The sequence below is a fragment of the Lacerta agilis genome, chromosome 5 (assembly GCF_009819535.1).
Source record: "Lacerta agilis isolate rLacAgi1 chromosome 5, rLacAgi1.pri, whole genome shotgun sequence".
Classification (NCBI taxonomy): domain Eukaryota; kingdom Metazoa; phylum Chordata; class Lepidosauria; order Squamata; family Lacertidae; genus Lacerta; species Lacerta agilis.
The window spans coordinates 45,453,937-45,472,561 of NC_046316.1; the positions used below are offsets into that span (position 1 = coordinate 45,453,937).

At 41.5% G+C, this 18,625-nt stretch overlaps 1 protein-coding gene across 1 annotated transcript; it reads right to left on the reverse strand.

Moving 5' to 3' along the window:
• Window positions 1-3,185: 3,185 nt before the first annotated feature.
• Window positions 3,186-12,224, reverse strand: KCNK18 (potassium two pore domain channel subfamily K member 18). The gene is made up of 3 exons (XM_033148102.1): window positions 12,034-12,224; window positions 10,855-10,998; window positions 3,186-4,320 (listed from the first exon to the last, which is right to left on the reverse strand). Exons 1-3 carry the CDS (start codon window positions 12,128-12,130, stop codon window positions 3,512-3,514), a joined length of 1,050 nt encoding a protein of 349 aa, XP_033003993.1. The 5' UTR covers window positions 12,131-12,224; the 3' UTR covers window positions 3,186-3,511.
• Window positions 12,225-18,625: the final 6,401 nt, after the last annotated feature.

Here is an 18,625-nt window from a genome sequence, read left to right on the forward strand (position 1 = left end):
AGATTAGTTGTGCACGCAATGACTGCTAACTCAAAGCAGGTGCATGCCTGGGGGGAGGAATCTTTGCTGTTTGCAAGGTGAGTTTTCATTATGTGCTTTAATAACAGGAGTACTGTACATTGTTGTGAAATAAAGGTTCTAGTGATAGTACTGAAGGCAATAGAAGAAATGCATTCACTATGCTTATAAAGAAAAATTGCGGTATTTATGATTTTGGGTGGCTGAATGGGAAATTATTGGGTTGTTTGGGGTTGTTGTTGTTGTTGTTGTTTGCTCTCAGCCATGTTTCATTTCTCCAGCTCTGGAAGCATGAGAATCAGTTGGCCCTTCACCTCCACATTCCACAAAAGCTATTAGTAACACACACACACACACACACACACAATTCTGAACACCATCCATTATCAGCAGAGCATAATATATAGTTGAGCCATTAAAAAGAAGATCAGGATGTGTGAGGAGTGCTTAAACTCTATCCAAGTGTTCTCTGCAAAGTAACAAACAAAGATTGGACATATGCAGGAAAATTTGACATATCCCTCTCACCCACATGTATTTTCCAAGGAACACATTATGAAAAGCTTCATTGGGGCGGGGGGCGGGGTATGAGACTTTGTTATTCATTCAGTGCCTGGCAAACCAATTCAGTCTTCTCTCTTGCACCAGGCCCAGGGGTGGGAGTGTTCAGTCACTTCCACCCAGCTCTCCTGGCTAAGCTAGCCTCCAGCCTTCTGCCACTGATGAAATGTTGCAGGTTTCATTCCATTGATGTTATTACCCTTCTGCCTACGAAATGTGCAGGTGTGCAGCAGTGCTTCCTACGGGATCTCCTCTACCCTGAAATGGAGTATTTTGTAGAGGAGGGAAGCTGCCCTAGGATCTGTTCATCCTGAGCCACTGCTATTGTGTGGTGGCACTGGGCCCAGTTGAAGCATCAGCTCCAGGCTGGCACAGCAATTTTGCTGCCTCCCTCTACCTTCCATGTCAGCTGCTATGTGTGTCGGGGCTGGAGATGTGGCTGAGGCCCTGTTGCTTGATAAAGCCTTGCCGCTTGGCAGCCAGGATTAGGATTGCACCCTAAATGCCACACTACTCAGTATTAGGAGCAAGTTGTGCCAATTAAAAGGCTTTTTAGCAGAGGCAGCCAGAGAAAAAGAAAGGCATCCACTTGGTGACAGTGGTGAAGTGGCCAAGAAGGGGTTGGTTGGACTGGTTTAGTTGCCTTCCTTCTCTCTCTCATGGGGCAAGCTGCAGCCTAGGCTGTCATGGTGCTTTTCATTAGCCTTGGTTGGTTTATTATCTGTGGCTTCTCCTGCACAAGGCTAGTCTGGCCATAGTTGCCCATGCCCTGATAACCTCCCAATTGGATTCCTATAATGTGTTCTATCTGGGGCTGCCTTTGAAGACAGCAGTTTGGAAGCTTGAGCTGCTACAGCTGCCAGGATTTTAACTGGCACAGCCTATTCAGGTCATATATCATTAAAAGAGCTCAACTGGCCGGCTGCCCACTTCTATGCCCACTCAAAGTGCTAGCATTGACTTTTAAAGCCTAAACAGCTTAGGATCCCGGGACTTGCAGGAGTGCCTTCCTGCTTGCACTCTCAGATCATTAGCTAAGGTTCTTTCCTGTTGTTCTTTATTTTCTTTAGCAAATTTCAAAAGGAAAGTCCCACCTAAGTGCTGAATGATACAAAAAGTTACATGAAACAATATAAAATTCAAACGTGAATACTATACTGTCAGTCAAGTAACTAAGAATACAAAACTAGTCACATTTCAGGAAAGCTTGATTAAACAAAAGATATTTGCTTATAAGTTAATAGAGATGGAGCTTGCTTGATCTTCTTTGGCAGGGAGTTCCATAACATCAGTGCTGCTACTGGTAGAGGTTTGTCTGTTAGGGCAAATGGGCAACTGGCCCACCAACCTCAGATTGCCCTCAGATTGTCCACTTTCCTACTGCCGACCATTCAGGGGATGGCCTTGCCTGGCAGTGGCTTCAAATTGTTTAAGGCTTTATATACATACTAACAGCAGCACCTTAAATTTGACCTGTGAGTCCAGAATTGGCCTCCACAGTTACTTACGGACACACTGTTAAGACCATATTCGGCTATGAGTGATTGCCAAAGAAAGAAGAAGAAGAGATTTGACCCAGTACCATATTGGCTTATTGGCAGATTTTTCAAGCCTAGGAAGATACCTGAGTTTCCAGTGACAGACACCTGTAGGAACATCCCCCAGTCTGCATGCCTGCACTTTCAAAGGTCATGCAACCCTTCCAGAACAGACAGCTGGCCTATCTTCTGACCACAGAAACCACTTGCCCACAGAAGCTCTGTTTTGCCAGGATTCACTCAGTTTCCTAGCCTTCATCCAGCCCACCAGAGGATCCAGCCCAGAGCTTATACAGCCACTCCTGGTTCAGATGAGACAAAAAAAAAAAATGACCTGGGTGACATCAGTGAAGTGAGTGATAACTGGAGAGGAAGCTCTCTCAGCCATGGTGCCCCATTCATGGAATTGCATCCCCCAGGAAGTTCACATGGAAGTAATGTTGCCATCTGAAACTGCCTTGGTTACCCTGGTTGATAACCATCTCTAGGAGAGACAGAGGGAATGTAACATGGTAGGTTCTTCTGGATTTCTTCTCAGTGGTTTTCAAAGCCATTTGCCATGCTTAGATCAGGGACAGCTGAGAGAAAACCAGCTTCCACAGGAACCTCTTCATCCGCCAATGTCCATCAAGGAGTTCCTGCTGTTATGGATGACCCCTTAATTGCAGATTCAATTGTCTATATTTTAATGAAATTGTTTTATTGCACATTTTAATTTTGGATGCCTATATTTCTATGATTCTGTATTTTTTTTATATACCTGTAAACCACATTGGAGCCTTTTTTGCACCAAGTGTTATATAGCTTTATTTATTAATTAATCAATCACCATCATATTTTAGGTGCCAAACAACCCCCTTTTTATTATCCCAGGCTTTTAAATTTTAAGCATTTTGAAATCTTACCAATTGTCTGTTTTATTTTGTTATTTCAATTGTGTAAACTTACATGGAACCAATTCCAGTAAGATGTGGTATATTAAAATTGTAAATATTTCATTGTTATTATCAATTATTCTAGCTAACCACTGTCATTGCCAATGGAGGGGAGGGGAAACAAATGGTGGATATGTCCACACAATTGTAAATATTCATATTTAACAGCGAGGCACCTTCTATATTACCTAGTGTTCCAAATAATAGTTTTGTTCCATCAGTTTTACTCCTTAAAGGGGAGGAATGCCCCCACTATCATTTGTGTTCAGCTGCTACATAATCATTCCACTAGTTAACAGCAGATCCCACTGTCAATGAAAATAATCACCCATCGTGATTTTCCATTACTGAATCAAAGATGGAAAAACAAAAGCATTTGCAATAGCCTGCAGCAGCTGCTCATCAACATGAGTTTGGAACTGATGTTACTGCCTCTCCTTTTAGTTAGATGGACATTCTTCATACCATTTTTGGTGGGGTATTTTTCCGTCCAATGCAGCAGATCAACTTTTTGTACAGAGAAATAAGCCTGTCTTGTCCCAGCTTGAAAGCGATGATGACGATTTCCATGCCGACCACAATATAAAATGACAAAAACAAAAAGAAGTTGGGGTGTTCCAGAGCAACGTCACCAAAGCCAATTGTTGTTAAGGTGATGAAGCAGAAATAGAAAGCGCCTTCGAAATTCAAACGGCTTTCCCAACGCGGAAGGATGGCGGCAGCACAGGAAATGTACACAAAGACAATGAGCATCATCAACCAAAATGGCACATCCAGCTTTTCTACTCTTTTCCCTATATTGTCAATATTGTCAATCATGTGGTTCATCATTGTCCCTGAATCTAGTTCAGGGCATGAACTCCATCGTTCAAATTTGCCAGATCTTGGTGGTGCAAGGAACTGGTTCTCCCTGGCAATAAGTTGTTCAAATATTTCAACATTTCTTTGCCCAGGTTTTATTTTCAGTGAAGAATGATGTCTTAGCACTTCTTTGATATTTAAAGGTTCATGAATGACTACTTTGGTTTGCCTGAGTGCTAATGATCCAGATTTTGAGCCTCTCTTCTTCTTCCAGCAGGATGCAAGAGAAAGTCTGGCTAATATTTTTGACTGTAGTTGTCTCCCTTTATTGTAAGATGTGGATAATATAGATGAGAGGATGTCTCCCATATCAGTGAGAACTAAGAACATTAGAGGGATGCCAAATAATGCATACAGCATACACAAGTATTTCCCGGGTCTTGTCACAGGGTAGGTATGACCATAACCTGAAACCAAACAGAATTAGAGAAGCACAATTTAAATTCCATTTGATTTGTTTTTTCACTGGTATGTCAATTAAATCCAAGCTGAGGAAATATGCAAAGAATTTCTTCCCTTTATCCAATATTGCTTCCCTGCCACCCAGAACATGAAGTCTAAAAACAGACAGCTCTACTACATTCATGTATTTCCATTGTATGTGACAAATAGTATGCAGAACTTAGTTTTCCTACCTACAATGCAAGACAAAATGGTTTATTTATGTCCCCTTTTGTGCATTTTTAAAATTCTTTGGGAAAGGTTGTCACCTTTTGTAGAGTTTATCCTTAGTTTCTTCATGCTTGTGTGCAAATAACAACATTCTTCCAGTATATAACTTGGGTATGTTTTGCTCAACTAAAGGTTGACTATTGCTAATCCTTGGTTAATTTTTCTTTTTTTAAGTGCTGGTAGGTGATTTAGCAAGATGTTAGCATACCTCAACTTCATCTCATTGTAATACACTGGTTGAATACAACACAGGGCCAGCCCAAGACATTTTGCTGCCTGAGGCAAAGGGAAAGATGACACTTCTCCCATTCCATGCACAGAAGTTGATCAAACTTGTACAGTTGTACCTCGTGTTGCATTCGCTGCAGGTTGCGAACGGCATGGGTTACGAACGCGCCGAACCCGGAAGCAACGGAATGGATTACTTCTGGGTTCAGTGGGTCATGCATGCGCAGACATGTCAAATGACATCACGCGCATGTGCAGACGCGCCAAATTGCGACCCGCGCGTGCGCAGAAGCGGTGCTGCGGGTTGCGGACTGCTCAGGATGCGAACGGGGCTCCAGAACAGATCCTGTTCGCATCTAGAGGTAGAAGAAGAAGAGGAAGAGTTTGGACTTGATATCCCGCTTCATCACTACCCGAAGGAGTCTCAAAGCGGCTAACATTCTCCTTTCCCTTCCTCCCCCACAACAAACACTCTGTGAGGTGAGTGGGGCTGAGAGACTTCAAAGAAGTGTGACTAGCCCAAGGTCACCCAGCAGCTGCATGTGGAGGAGCGGAGACGCGAACCTGGTTCCCCAGATTATGAGTCTACTGCTCTTAACCACTACACCACACTGTACTTGACTCTTACATCTGGCAATGGGATAAAATTATCCACCCCATCTGACGACAGCAAGCTACAAGGTTCTGCCTGCTCCCTTCTTTTTAGTATCTGTTGCCTGAGGCAGCTGCCTCACTCTCCCTTAAAGATCTAGCAACAAAGGGCAAAGTGTCAACAACTCACATAATGTCAACTTGCATTAATAACATTCCTATATGTTATGATTATGTTATGATCAGAATCCTTTCCTCCTAAGAACTAATAGAAAATCGGGTTGGGGGGCACAGTGATTCCACATTGCATACAAAGTCCAATATGAAGATAGTAGTTTATGAGGAGATCTGTCACTACGTATGCTACTTAGTTCATCAAGAGTTGTTAGCAAACCAAAGGTTTAACAGCACATCTTATTGGTATCTACCCAAAAGCATGTCGCACTGAGTTCAGTAGGACTTACTCCCAGAAAAGTTGTTATAGAAATACGTCCCAAATACTGCATGCATTCTTGCTACTAAGCGTCCCTACAGTCTATAGATTCCATTCTCAACTCTACAGTCAACATGATGTGTGGCCTTGAAGCTTGGAATGCCTTTCCCTCCTTACTTTCACACCTGGAAGCAACTAATAATGTAGACTTCAGGGATTGGCTAGAGGAGGAAGTTAATTGCTATAATTTAAATGTATGGAGTGGGTTTTTTCTTTCTTTTTCTTTTTATCTCTTAATGATAGTAATCGAAAAGGCTTAAGCCCAGACTCTGGGATTTTTTTGGGGGGTGGGGTGGGGTTGTTATTTGTAAAATACTTTAACAATACAGTCCACCCAAATACTAACAAATTCTGCCTGAGGTTACAGGCAACAGAGAGTGTGTCCTCCTTTCCTATCTCAAATAAACAAAACAAAACAAAACAAAAAACCTCAGCAAATAGATTGACGTTGCTTTCATGATTTTGCTGGCTTGGCTTGACTTCCTGAATCCAGAGGTATTTGCCTTACAGGCACCTTCTAGTTCATGAGCCAGGACAGTCTGGATTGTGTATATGGATTGGAACAGGAAGGGGAAGAGAACTGGTGGAGGGATAAGCCTTCTTTTGGAGCAGGGAACTATTTTGTTGTTATTATTCTTTCCAGCTTTATGATAGTATGAAATCTCCAGTGTAAGTCTACAGCTGGACAAATATTCTTTTATATGTTTGCTGCTTTAAGATAATGTTGAAAACCTGCTGTACTAAAATATCTTCACATTTCTTGGAAGTTTTCTTTCCCTGCAAGATAGATTCTTATTTTTCTGCCTCATTCACAACACCTGTACGTTTCCAGTAATTTTAATAGTCAATGTTATTTATTCTGTTCAACATATAAGGTGGCAAATACCCAACATATGAAATTTTTATAATGATTTTTTTATTCTAGGTTAATACAAATGTACTTTGCTGCAGCTGCTAAGAATGTCATATTCAAACTGGATTCCTTTATTTGTTCATTTATCAATTTCCCCCTAACAGGATTTGAAAACTAGTATTTCACTGGAAGTATTTTTTTTTACAATCAACTTTTTGATACTTTAGTTATAGAAACATTTCTACGGCTTTTCTAACTGTGAGGCTACAGCATGGGGGAGTCAGAATGGGTAAGGTCACTCTGCATGAATTACTTGCATCACTACAAACTCCATTTGCATGGTTACAGAAGCAAATCTCACTAAGTTTAATGAGGCTTATTCCTTAGTGCAAGGATGGTCAACCTTTCGTCTGTCTTTGAGAGTAAGCTATGGTGGGCTGAATGCCAGAAATTGGCATGACCAGAGCTAAAAGTGGACCTAACCCCCCTCCCTCCTCGTCTTTCTTCTCTCTCTTCCACTCTTCTGCCTGCACAGGGGGATGGGGACAGATGGCTCTTGACAGACATCTGATCCAATAGCCTAAACTCAAAAGCTTTCTGCAACCTGAAGGCCATAAGATCCAGACACACCTGCCATGCTCTACCCTAGCAAGTGCATTGAGGGTTGCAGCCTCAATGACTGCTGTGGGCCATCTGTTAAACTGATTCAGCCCATCTCATTTGGAATGCTGTTGCTGGATTGCAATGTATGGTGTCAAAAATAAAATGCCTTATGGTCCATTTTAATCCTCACAGCAGTCTAGGCTAGGCTGAGATGGTAACTCCTCTGATGCTCATGAAAGGTCTCAGTGAACATCCCCTCTTTCCCAAACTGTTGTCTAAACAGTCTGGAAAAGAATTTTTAACAGAAATCAATGACAAACTATAATTGGCCATTAACTCCCAAATCCTTATTGCCTGGATTCATAAGTGACTATGAATCAAACATGCACTGTCTTGTAATGTCAGAATTGTTGACGATAGCAAAAATGATAATTGCAAAATGTTGGGGTAGTTCCAAAGTGCTCCCAATCAAGAAATAGGTTGCCAATGTATAGCAAGCAGCCACAAAGTGAGGAGGGGGGGAGAGAATGCAGAACGGTGTCGATCGCGTCTTAACTTTTGAAAATGATCAAATGACATCAATACTAATATTTGTATTTTATTTTTGTTTAAAAATGTCATGTATTCATATTTCTGTTATGAGATAACTTTTGGATTTACCCTGCTGCTTATTTTACTATAAATTCAATTACTAAAAATAGCAATGTGGCATTTGTCAGCCACAAATGAATTAGGTCCCTATTACTGTGAATCTTTTGGTAGGCATATGTTACTTAGATGATACTTTCTTGAAACAGTCATCTTAAATGACTTAGCTAGCAGTAGAAGACTAGATTCACCAAAGCTCACCTTTCCCCATATGATGTACTACACTGGAAGGAAAATGCAAATGTTAAAAACTAGCTTTGCTCCTTGCTAAGGGAACTCCAAGTGTGCTTTTTCTTGCTCCTTGAACATCATTAGTTGCCCACATAATATGTTCATTGAAGTGGCCCATATAAGTTATTGTCTTTACCTCAATCTCAGGAAACAAACTGGGGTATACAAACTGATGACCTGAAGATTCATTCATTCATTTATTTATTACATTTATACCCCACCTTTCCTCCAGGAAGCTCAAGGCGGCATACATGTTTCCTCTTCCTCCCCATTTATCCTCACAACAACCCTGTGAAGTAGGTTAGGTGGAGAGGTAGTGATACAGTGAGCTTCATGGCTGAGTGGGGATTTGAACTCCAGTCTGCCAGGTCTTAGTCCAGTACTCTAAGCACTATACCATACAGGCTATCTGTGCATACAGGGGTAGAGAATCTATCTCTTGTGCATGCATCGCAGGAATATACATAGTGCACATAGCCTAAGCACTAAGAGAGGCATCAATGCTCTGACACTGAAAACAAATAATCATTTATACATTATGCACTATGGCGGTTTGAGACTAGTGTCCTCCTGACCTGGTTTCCTCTTCCTGGTTTGAGGTAGTGGCAATCATATTTCACTGAGAAAAAAATGTTTTTTTTTCTGGAGGAGGAGCGTCCAATTTAATTTGATTATATACCAGTATATTCTGACAGGAGATGAAATATTATTATTAGCAGCTTAATTAAATATGAGGGGTGTATGGGGTGTTAAGGGAGGGGTAGTACCTGCGGTGGGGGACACGTGGTTCTCCTTCTGGGGTAGTTTGTCCACTTTGGTCCCCACCCTGCACTCAGCTCTCACCTTAGAAGCTGTCAGCACGTGACAGCAGCCATACCCCAGGAATGACCTTCAACTGGCTGGCTAAACCAGGTGAGGGTAGCCAATGGGTCTCAAACCCTTGGTGAGTTAGGGACTTCTCCTGCACGTGAAGACAGGCGCTGCCAGATTGAGTGGACAAGACCAGTAGTGGGTCCAACGGTGAAGAAGGGGGTTTCTGCACATGCAGTAGAGGGAAGTGAGGGGCATATGGGGCTCATCAACCTGGGAAGGCAGCCCACCTAGGAGAAGGGAAACTCTGATCCTAAACTTCTGCTGCCTTGTGGGATATCTTTGAGAGAAGAAAAGGCTAAGGACTAAACCCTACACAAATCCTGAGTGGAGTCCCTAAGACAGTTGGATGGCATCTTGTACACCTCCTTCCGGCAACTCCTGCAGCAATGCTTGTGCCAAACATCTTGTCTTGTCATCTTGGCAGCCCTGGACCTCCATACACACTGCCCTGGTTTGCGCCCCAGGGGAGTCACTTCAGTGCTGCTAGCACGGCAGTTTGACTTGCGTGTGCCCCCACAGGCACACTCCATTGTCTCTTGAGATAGATGGAGGCCAACAAAATTAATACTAAGGAACATTTCCACCTCCATCGTTCTAGCTGGACACTGAGATCCAGCTCTGAGGGCCTTCTGGCGGTTCCCTCACTGCGAGAAGGGAGGTTACAAGGAACCAGGCAGAGGGCCTTCTCGGTAGTGGCGCCCGCCCTGTGGAATGCCCTCCCATTGGATATTAAGGAAATAAACAACTACCTGAATTTTAGAAGACATCTGAAGGCAGCTCTGTTTAGGGAAGTTTTTATGATTGATATTTTATTGCCTTATTATTATTATTATTATTATTATTATTATTATTGATCTTCTGTTGGAATATAATTAAATATGAAGCAAATATGTTTTATGTGTGTTTTATCCTGTTCTCTAAATGTTGTTCATGGACAAGATTAGTAAAGATTTGATGTGATGTGATTTGATTGGGAATTAAAATATGAAGCACAAATCTTCAGAATGTATATAAATTAGAGACACACATTTACACATAATACTAACTGACATAATAAAGTTATATTAAAATATTGCAAATATTATTTTTTTAACATCAATAACTTTAAACTTTTTTCAAACAGAAATGTAAGAGGATTTCTAGATTTGGTGTGCCTGGGGGACCCTCATGAGCCACACATCCTGTACTCCCTTATATGGCTGCCCCAATGACATCATCGGGAATAATCCTGGAAGCTTTACCCCATCTTTCTATGGGAAGTTTCTGCAGCCAATGATGACTTAACTTACTTGTTTGTTTCAGCTATTTTTATAACACTGAAGAAGTACCTTCACGTTGTACATAAAAACTTTATGAGAGGTCCTTGATGTAACTTGCAGTACAATCACGTTTTCTCAGAAGTAAATCCCACTGTATCCAATGTGACTTCCTGTCTGATAAATGAGCATAGGATTGTAGCTTTGTAACCATAACCCCTGTGTGTGTGTTTGTGTGTGTGTGTGTGTGTATTTGGAAGTAATCTCTCTGAGTTCAACGAGAGTTACTCCTATGTACATGGACACTGACATTCACCCTCAAATGCCTATATTCATGGTGTAATGGAGGTAACTTTGGGATTCTGGTGGCATATGCTGTTGCTGAAGACGCTATAGGTCCCCATCGGGATTTATTTATTTCTTGCAGACATGCTGATGAGCTCAATTATCTTAACAAGTCAAGTGCAAAATACTTTTGGAAAGCCATACTTACCCACTGTTGTGAACACAGTGCAGCAGAAAAAGAGAGAGCCCAGGAAGGACCATTTCTTTTTAGGGTCACCAAACCATTCCCATTCAATTGTTTCAATCAGCTTACGTGCTTCTTCCTTGAACTCATCAAAGGAGATCTCATTTCCTGTTCATAAGAAAGTGAGATTTAGTATTAAATAAACTGAAAATTATGGTCCTGGGTGATGGACAATAAGTAAGGGTTATGGACCATTGGGTTATTCAGCACTGACTGGCTGGCTGGCTGGCTTTTATTGAGGTTTAGCTTTTTTAAAATGAGTGCACACACGCCTCTCTTCCAGTGCATCATTCCATGGAGAGGAAAGTAATGATTGGACTGGGGGGGTGCTTATGATCTGGCAGCTGTTCTCCCCTAATTCTTGGGTGGAGTGGGGGTTTCCACTCTAGCTGGTGTTGAAATAAATGCAAACAGCACCTGCTTGGGGACACAATCATGTGCTTTTACATGGTTTCCATAGCACTGAGTGAAGGCATGGAGAAAATACTGAGGGGTGATAGAATAAAGAAAACATCATAAAATTAAACCTGAGATTGAATTTAAAGCATAATTTTAACAAAATGTTCCTGAAAAATTTGGATCTTAAATATTTTTTTCAATAAATTATCACCATTGTTCCAAATCCATTCTTTCTTAAAATTCCTCAAAAAGGACTTAGTGCTTCTTAGGATTTGTACAAAACATGTATTTAGGATTGTAGCATTGTAGGGCAGGCACAGTACATCCTGTACAGTACAGGTACAGTGATTGGTGTGAAAGAAAGCCTCAAAATGATGAACTGCTTTACTGGAACCAAGGAATCTGTTTCACACCAAAATGTCCATTCATGGGCAGTGCCCCACAACCCATGACCAAGATTGCAGAGTGAGAAAGATCTACACAACAGTGAAGTCATAAAATGGGGAAGAAGACCTAAGCAGCAGCTGTTTTCATAAACCAGAGTTAAGTATGATGTTCGGAAACTGGGAGAAATCCTTTCACATTAAAACAAGCAAAAAACAAACAAACCACCCAACACAGCATATTGCAGAGTCACAGGTGCTCAAATATATTCAGACATTCAAAAGGACAAGAGAATTGACATCTATTCTGTGAAATAAACTCGGGTTAATACATCTCTGCCAATGCTACCTGTGCACATACCTGATGAATTCTTTGACAGATTCCAAAGCTGTCGCATAAAAGTCTGATATGCTTCTGTTTCATTGCTTTCTCTGTTGCCTTCAACGTGAGAAAACATGAGAGCACCCAGCAATGCGTAGATCACTAAGGAACAAATGAAGCAGACATGAGGGAAGACTGTCCAAAACACTTGGTTGCAGGACTTTTTCTCTGTCTGGGAAGGCGATGGTTCTGTCTTCATCTTCTCAAAACTTTGTCTCGGCAAAAGCAGACTCAAGAAGGCTTCGGCACTCCTGCGAAACCTCTTCCGCTTAAGAGGAATAGAATACACTGTTTCTGTTCCATGCTTAAAGCGCTCTTGATATTATAACTGGAGTTATCCTCACAATACCCAAAGGAGCCTGGAAAGAGCTTGCAACCAATCATGTCTGAGAAATATCTGTCTGTCAGATGTTAATACATTGTGCAGAATGGCTATTGATTTCCACCAGAGCTATAATGCATGCAGATGACAAGCTACAGTACAGCCTCTCCAACAGTTACGTGATATTTGAAAGGAGGGGATTGTTTGGGTACTGTGCAGTATAACTTCCTGCGACCTGCCCTCTGGCAACAACTGAAATGAAATTTCCAGTAAGAGAAAGCAAACTGCAGAGTATAGATAATGGGTGCAGATAATGGATCAGAATATGATCAGGGGGTGTCCCCAAGGAGTGAAGATGTAGTATCTACTGTGCTTCTGCCATTGTATGGATTAATGTCTATTTCCCAGGGAATTCAAAATATCACTCTGCTTTGCTATTCCTCCCACCCCTTCATCCTGGCTTTCTGGGTGTTTGCTGCACCAAGACTGCAGTTCTAACAACAACAACAACAACAACAACAACAACAACAACAACCCCAGTAACCTGGAAATAAGCCCCATTGAATTCAAGTAGTAGACATGATTAGGACTGTGTTGTAGGTCAGTATCCTGTGTATATATACAGATTAGAATGCCTTGAGTGCCTTCATTATACACCTTTAGGTGCCAAGTGAAAACATTCCTCTTTAACCTGGCCTTTGGCTGATTGCCCTTTTAAAATGTGTTCTGGAAGGGTGGGTTATTGAGTAGAGAAGAGAATGAGTTGGGGGGCTCTGCTGTGGTGGAGCCCCAAGCTATACCCAAGTGGACAAGAAGATTCCTCCAGACAGTCTCCCACCAAGAGTAGGCAAAATAAAAAACCCCAAATGGAGTGTTTGCAGCAAGGTACTGGACAATTTGGATACACTCCATCCAACGGGAGGGGCTGAGCAGGTGGAGGAGGTGGAGGAGAAGCAGGAGTCAGAGTTAGCATGACACAGTCTTGTTGCCAGTAACCAAGTGCTGCCTCTGTGGACTGGATCAGATGCACTAGCCCAGACACAGCATGACTTCGAATGGTCACGTAAGTGAGAGAGTCTTGCAAGTGAGCTCACCCTGATTCATATTTAAAAGCTTGGTGGGAGGGGAGGGGAAATTGTTGAGACATCTGCACTGCTTCTGCTCAGTTCTGTATGTGTTACCTTGGGATCCCAACTTCTGGGCCCTGTGCTTGCTGCTGAGCCTGTAACATTTTTAGCTGAAATAAAGATCCCTTTCTTATTCTCAACTAAGAGCCACTGTTGTTGTGTCTGGGGATGAGAGTGTGACACTTGGGAAGAGGCCTGAAAGACCACATTCAGTTCCTAGGCCTGGGAATTCTACTCATTTCTCTCAAACCAGGTTGCCAATCAGTGGCGGAGGAAGCCGCTTGGCCACCCAGGGCAGCAAACCTGGCAGCACCTGGGGGCATGGTTTGCGTCATGACACATGTGTCATGATGCTGCGCATGCGTGCTACAGAGCAGCGCACGCCGGTGGCGGACGGGCTGCGGGGTGGGGTGGCCTTGCTCCACGGCTTGCTCACAGGCCACCAAGCAGGTTTACAAGCGGGCTGCGGGGCGAGGCTGCCTTGTTCCGTAACTTGCTCGGGGTTTTACCAGGCGGTGGGGCTCAGCTTGGGCGTTGTGGAGCATGCCAAGTGTCCCCCCCCCAGTGGAACCCGGGGTGCCCTGCCCCATCGCCCCCACCTTCCTACGCCACTGCTGCCTGTGACTATTTGCTATGTGTTGTTGTATCTCTGATAAGTTTTTGTTTTGTTTTTTGTTTTTTTGCTAGGACACTGTTCAATCTGCTCCTGAAAGCATCCTGATGTTGGGATAAGAAGATTTTGAGTAGCATTCTGACTGGGCACAGACTACCTGACCCATTCCTGAGCATGGTCCAGTCTACATGGAACAAGAAACTGGGTATCTGTGCACTCCTTCCCCATGTTCAGGTCTGTACACTAATAAAAGGTAAAGCCCAACACATTTTCAAAAGTCTGTTTCATTTGCTAACACAGAGATGTTGTGCTATGAAAATATTCTGTGGAAATAGGGGGAGGAGGATTACTGCGGACAAGCCTAATTCAATTATTCCGTCAGATAAGTGCAAATTAGAATGCAGGCAGTTCTTCTAATTTTCTTGGATCACAGTAGTTCAAATTAGAAAGCTCTTTCTTTGGATACTGAAAGGCTTTTAGATAATCCATAACAACTCTCCCTGCATTATTTTATCAATGAGCTGTTGTTTAGGTGTTCCATTATAGTCAACTGCTGTACTTCCAAGCATTAAATGCTCAGATTTCAAGTCCATATAATTTATACATATTCTATACGTCTTCCCTTCCTTCCCATCACTAAGTGATTCATTGGGGGAAGGAGTAAAAGGAAAGGGGCAATGATTGCTGCTACATGCCACAATGTACTCGAGGCATTCCATTAAACAAGAACGGCTGCATGAATCCCCCATCCTCAAGATCACTGAAATGAGTGGGCAGGTTGACAGGACTTGGAGATCAAGAGCAGAAGCAGTGGCAGATAGCATGGTAGGGTGGCACCATGTGCCTGTCCTCCTGTCAGTCATGCCGCTGCTGCTGCTGCTTGCCAGGACATAGAAAGGGAGGAGATAGGTGGTGGTGAGGCAAACGCATTCATAATAAACAAATTTCAATAGTTTGTTGGGAGGAAAATGAGAAACTGGGCAGGGCAAGGGCAATGAACTGGAGTGGATAGAAATGTGGACAGGACCACTCTGGGCATCACTGTTTTGTTGCAGGTTCAACTTGTATACAATCTAAACTGATGCACCATTTGGACAATCTCTGATTAGCTGTTGCTTTGATGCAACTCACTATCTCCATGTTTTGGGGTTCCTGTGGTCACAATGACCAGATATTAATGCTAAGACAAATCTGGGTACATAAATCAATATTGTCAGGTTATTTGTCCATTTCATCTTTGGAGCCATTATCCCAGGCTCACACCTTACAATATAAGACTATTATGGTGAAGATTATGTGTTACCATAAGGGCAGATGGTACAACCTGAAACCATATGGTTAGATGTGACAGAGCCATAGCCAATAACCAAACAACAGCATTTCATTTATATGGACATTGATTTTCATCTCTTATTTTGATCTTCCTTGCCTGCTGCTCTCTTGAAATATTAATAGATGGGTTATTGTATCTTCCATTAGGCATTGCTGGGCCAGGATAGTAGCTTTTCAAGGCATTCCAAATGACCAAAAGCCAACACATGCCCATTAACGTTACTCTAAAATCAATGGTCTTGAGCTCACATAGCCCAACGCTGGTTTATGACCATGAAATTATATTCCTTTTTTTAACCTCTTTTGTGGCCTCTGTTCAATTATATTAGTTTTTTAAATAATACAGATATAAATAGGACTTGACCCAGAAGTATGACCTTTTTTATATATCTCACAATACCTTTAAATTACAATTCATGCTTTCCCGAACAGTTTTTATGTGTGATGAATTATGCTTTACATCCTGAATATAAATTAACTAGACTTCTTATAGAGCTGGAAAAATAATGAACAGGGGGAAACAGCCAAAGGTGTCTTTCAGTTACCTTTAATAAATATTCATCTAAATGGATGTCTGAACCAAGTCATCTGTAAATGCTTAAATGGAGGAGCTGAATGTTGTTAGACTAACAATAGATGTGCATTTTATGGAGTAAAGAAGCTCACTGTGTTTGTGTTATCATAAAGGAAAACCTTTTACATTTAGATATAATATAATTCTGTTGGGAGCTGCCCAGAGTGGCTGGGAAACCCAGCCAGATGGGCGGGGTATAAATTTATTATTATTATTATTATTATTATTATTATTATTATTATTATTATTATTATTCTTATTATTATTATTATATCTCATCAAGATAAGCTACAATCCTAAACCTGACTTTGTTTTGTGGTCTTAAATACTATACCTGCTTACTTTGGAATATGTTCTACAGGGATATAAGTGTGTTTAGGACTGAAATATACCATTCTCAAGATCTAGACAACACCAGAAAATAAAAGGAAATTATTTTTTATGTGTTTGTGCTGGTTGCATTTGAACAATTTAGATTCTTTTCTTTTAAAAAACAAAACAAAAACAAAACCTTATTCTATTGATACAGTGAGTTTTATACTAAAATTATTCAGCAATAAACAATGAGTTGTATTGAAGAGTTGACTGGGTTAAGAATCTGTTTTTGATTGCTCTAAGCCAGGGGTAGGCAACCTAAGGCCCGTGGGCCAGATCCAGCCCAATCGCCTTCTAAATCCGGCCCACGGACGGTCCAGGAATCAGCGTGTTTTTACATGAGGAGAATGTGTGCTTTTATTTAAAATGCATTTCTGGGTTATTTGTGGGGCACAGGAATTTGTTCATATTTTTTTCCAAAATACAGTCCGGCCCACCATGTGGTATGAGGGATGGTGGACCGCACCCATGGCTGAAAAAGGTTGCTGACCCTTGCTCTAAGCACATCACATTGAAGGCAGAAGGAATCTCAAGCTCAACTGGTAATAGCATGAATCTGCTTTCTCTCTCTCTTTTGGATAAATTTGTAGAGAAGACAATTGACAAGGTAATTGTCCAAAGCATTTTTGAAGGTTAGATGTTGCACTTTATAAGTTATTGGGTGAGATGTATGAGCATTTGTACTAGACTGGACCCAAGGTACTTGTCTTTAATTGACAGGAAGAGCCTATGCGCGTCTACTCACAAGTAAGTCCCACCGAACTCAAATGGGTCTTGTTCCCAAGCACACATGTGCAAGATTGCATCCTTTGCTTCCTTTTAGCAAACAATGCAATTGAGAATAAAGGATTACACCATTAAGTAAGAATTATTTAAAACCTATAGTTTTGCAGCACATGCAGAAAAAGTGAAACATCATTGCTTCTTCTATTTCAAAATCTCTATTTCTTTCTCACTCTCTTTCACTGGAAAGATTTGCTGGGTAGCAGCAATGAACAGGGCAAGAGTCTCCAAATGACTAAGGGGGGGGAGACTAATTTGCTTTCCTGCCTTAGAAATCTAAATGAAAGCCAACATACTTCCAGAAAATGGCACTACACTTCCAGAAGACACACTGCTTCCAGAAAGAAGAAGAAGAAGAAGAAGAAGAAGAAGAAGAAGAAGAAGAAGAAGAAGAAGAAGAAGAAGAAGAAGAAGAAGAAGAAGAAGAAGAAGAAGAAGAAGAAGGTTCCATCTTTTGGTCCCACATTCTGGTGTGAGCCAACCAACTTGCTCCACAGCATGGAACCAAAAAATATGTGTCTTTTGGTCCTGTACTCTGGCACAGCCCAAACAAGACATCTGGTGTTGGGATCAGAAGCCAGGGTAGTTTCTGTAAATCCGGGGTGTCTTCCTTAAAATGGGACAGTTGCGCAGTATGGGGTACAGTTAATGTTAGCCACTGAGATACTGGCTTAATCAGGGAAATCTTTCTTTGAGGAGGAATGCAGCATCCACCTACTTCTTTCTCCTTCTTCCTATTTAACCTGGCAGAAGAGGATCTTTAAATGCCCCGTGGCACCTTTGTTTAATTTAATGCTTCTACAAATATTGCTCTTAGGTAAATTATTGATGGGCCTTATTGAGGAATGCCATTTAGAGTATCAAGGGCATATCCCACTATGCCAAGTTTTGTAGTAGCATTTAAAAGAGCCAAATGGGAATGGTGGTTTTGTGCCACTATTATACTTAACAGGGGGATGCCATTACTTCATCCTGAAATTGCACACAATCCTATCTTCATACTCGGGTCACATTTCTGCTCTACAGCACCTGCCAAGCATTGATGGTGCTTAGGGAACAAGTTTGTGCTTGTGGATTTAAATAATAGCAAGAACACCCCCAACTCTTGATGCAGGATTCATTCCCAATGCAGGTTAACAATCTGAAGAGAGAAATATGCCTGCTTTTGACACAAAGGCTTAAAACTAACGACCTTTAAGACCAACCCATATTATTATTATTATTTATTCAATTTGTATACCGCCTTATACCCGTAGATCTCAGGGCTGTTTATAATACAAAATTACAATATAAATCAATAACAATTTATTCGACCGTCAGTCAGAACACAATCATCCATACAAATTTTAAAAACCTGAGACAACTCAGAGGGGTTTACACTAAAACATACAGTAAAAGTAAATTATACATAAAAACCCATATCGATACCATCGATTTTGACCTTA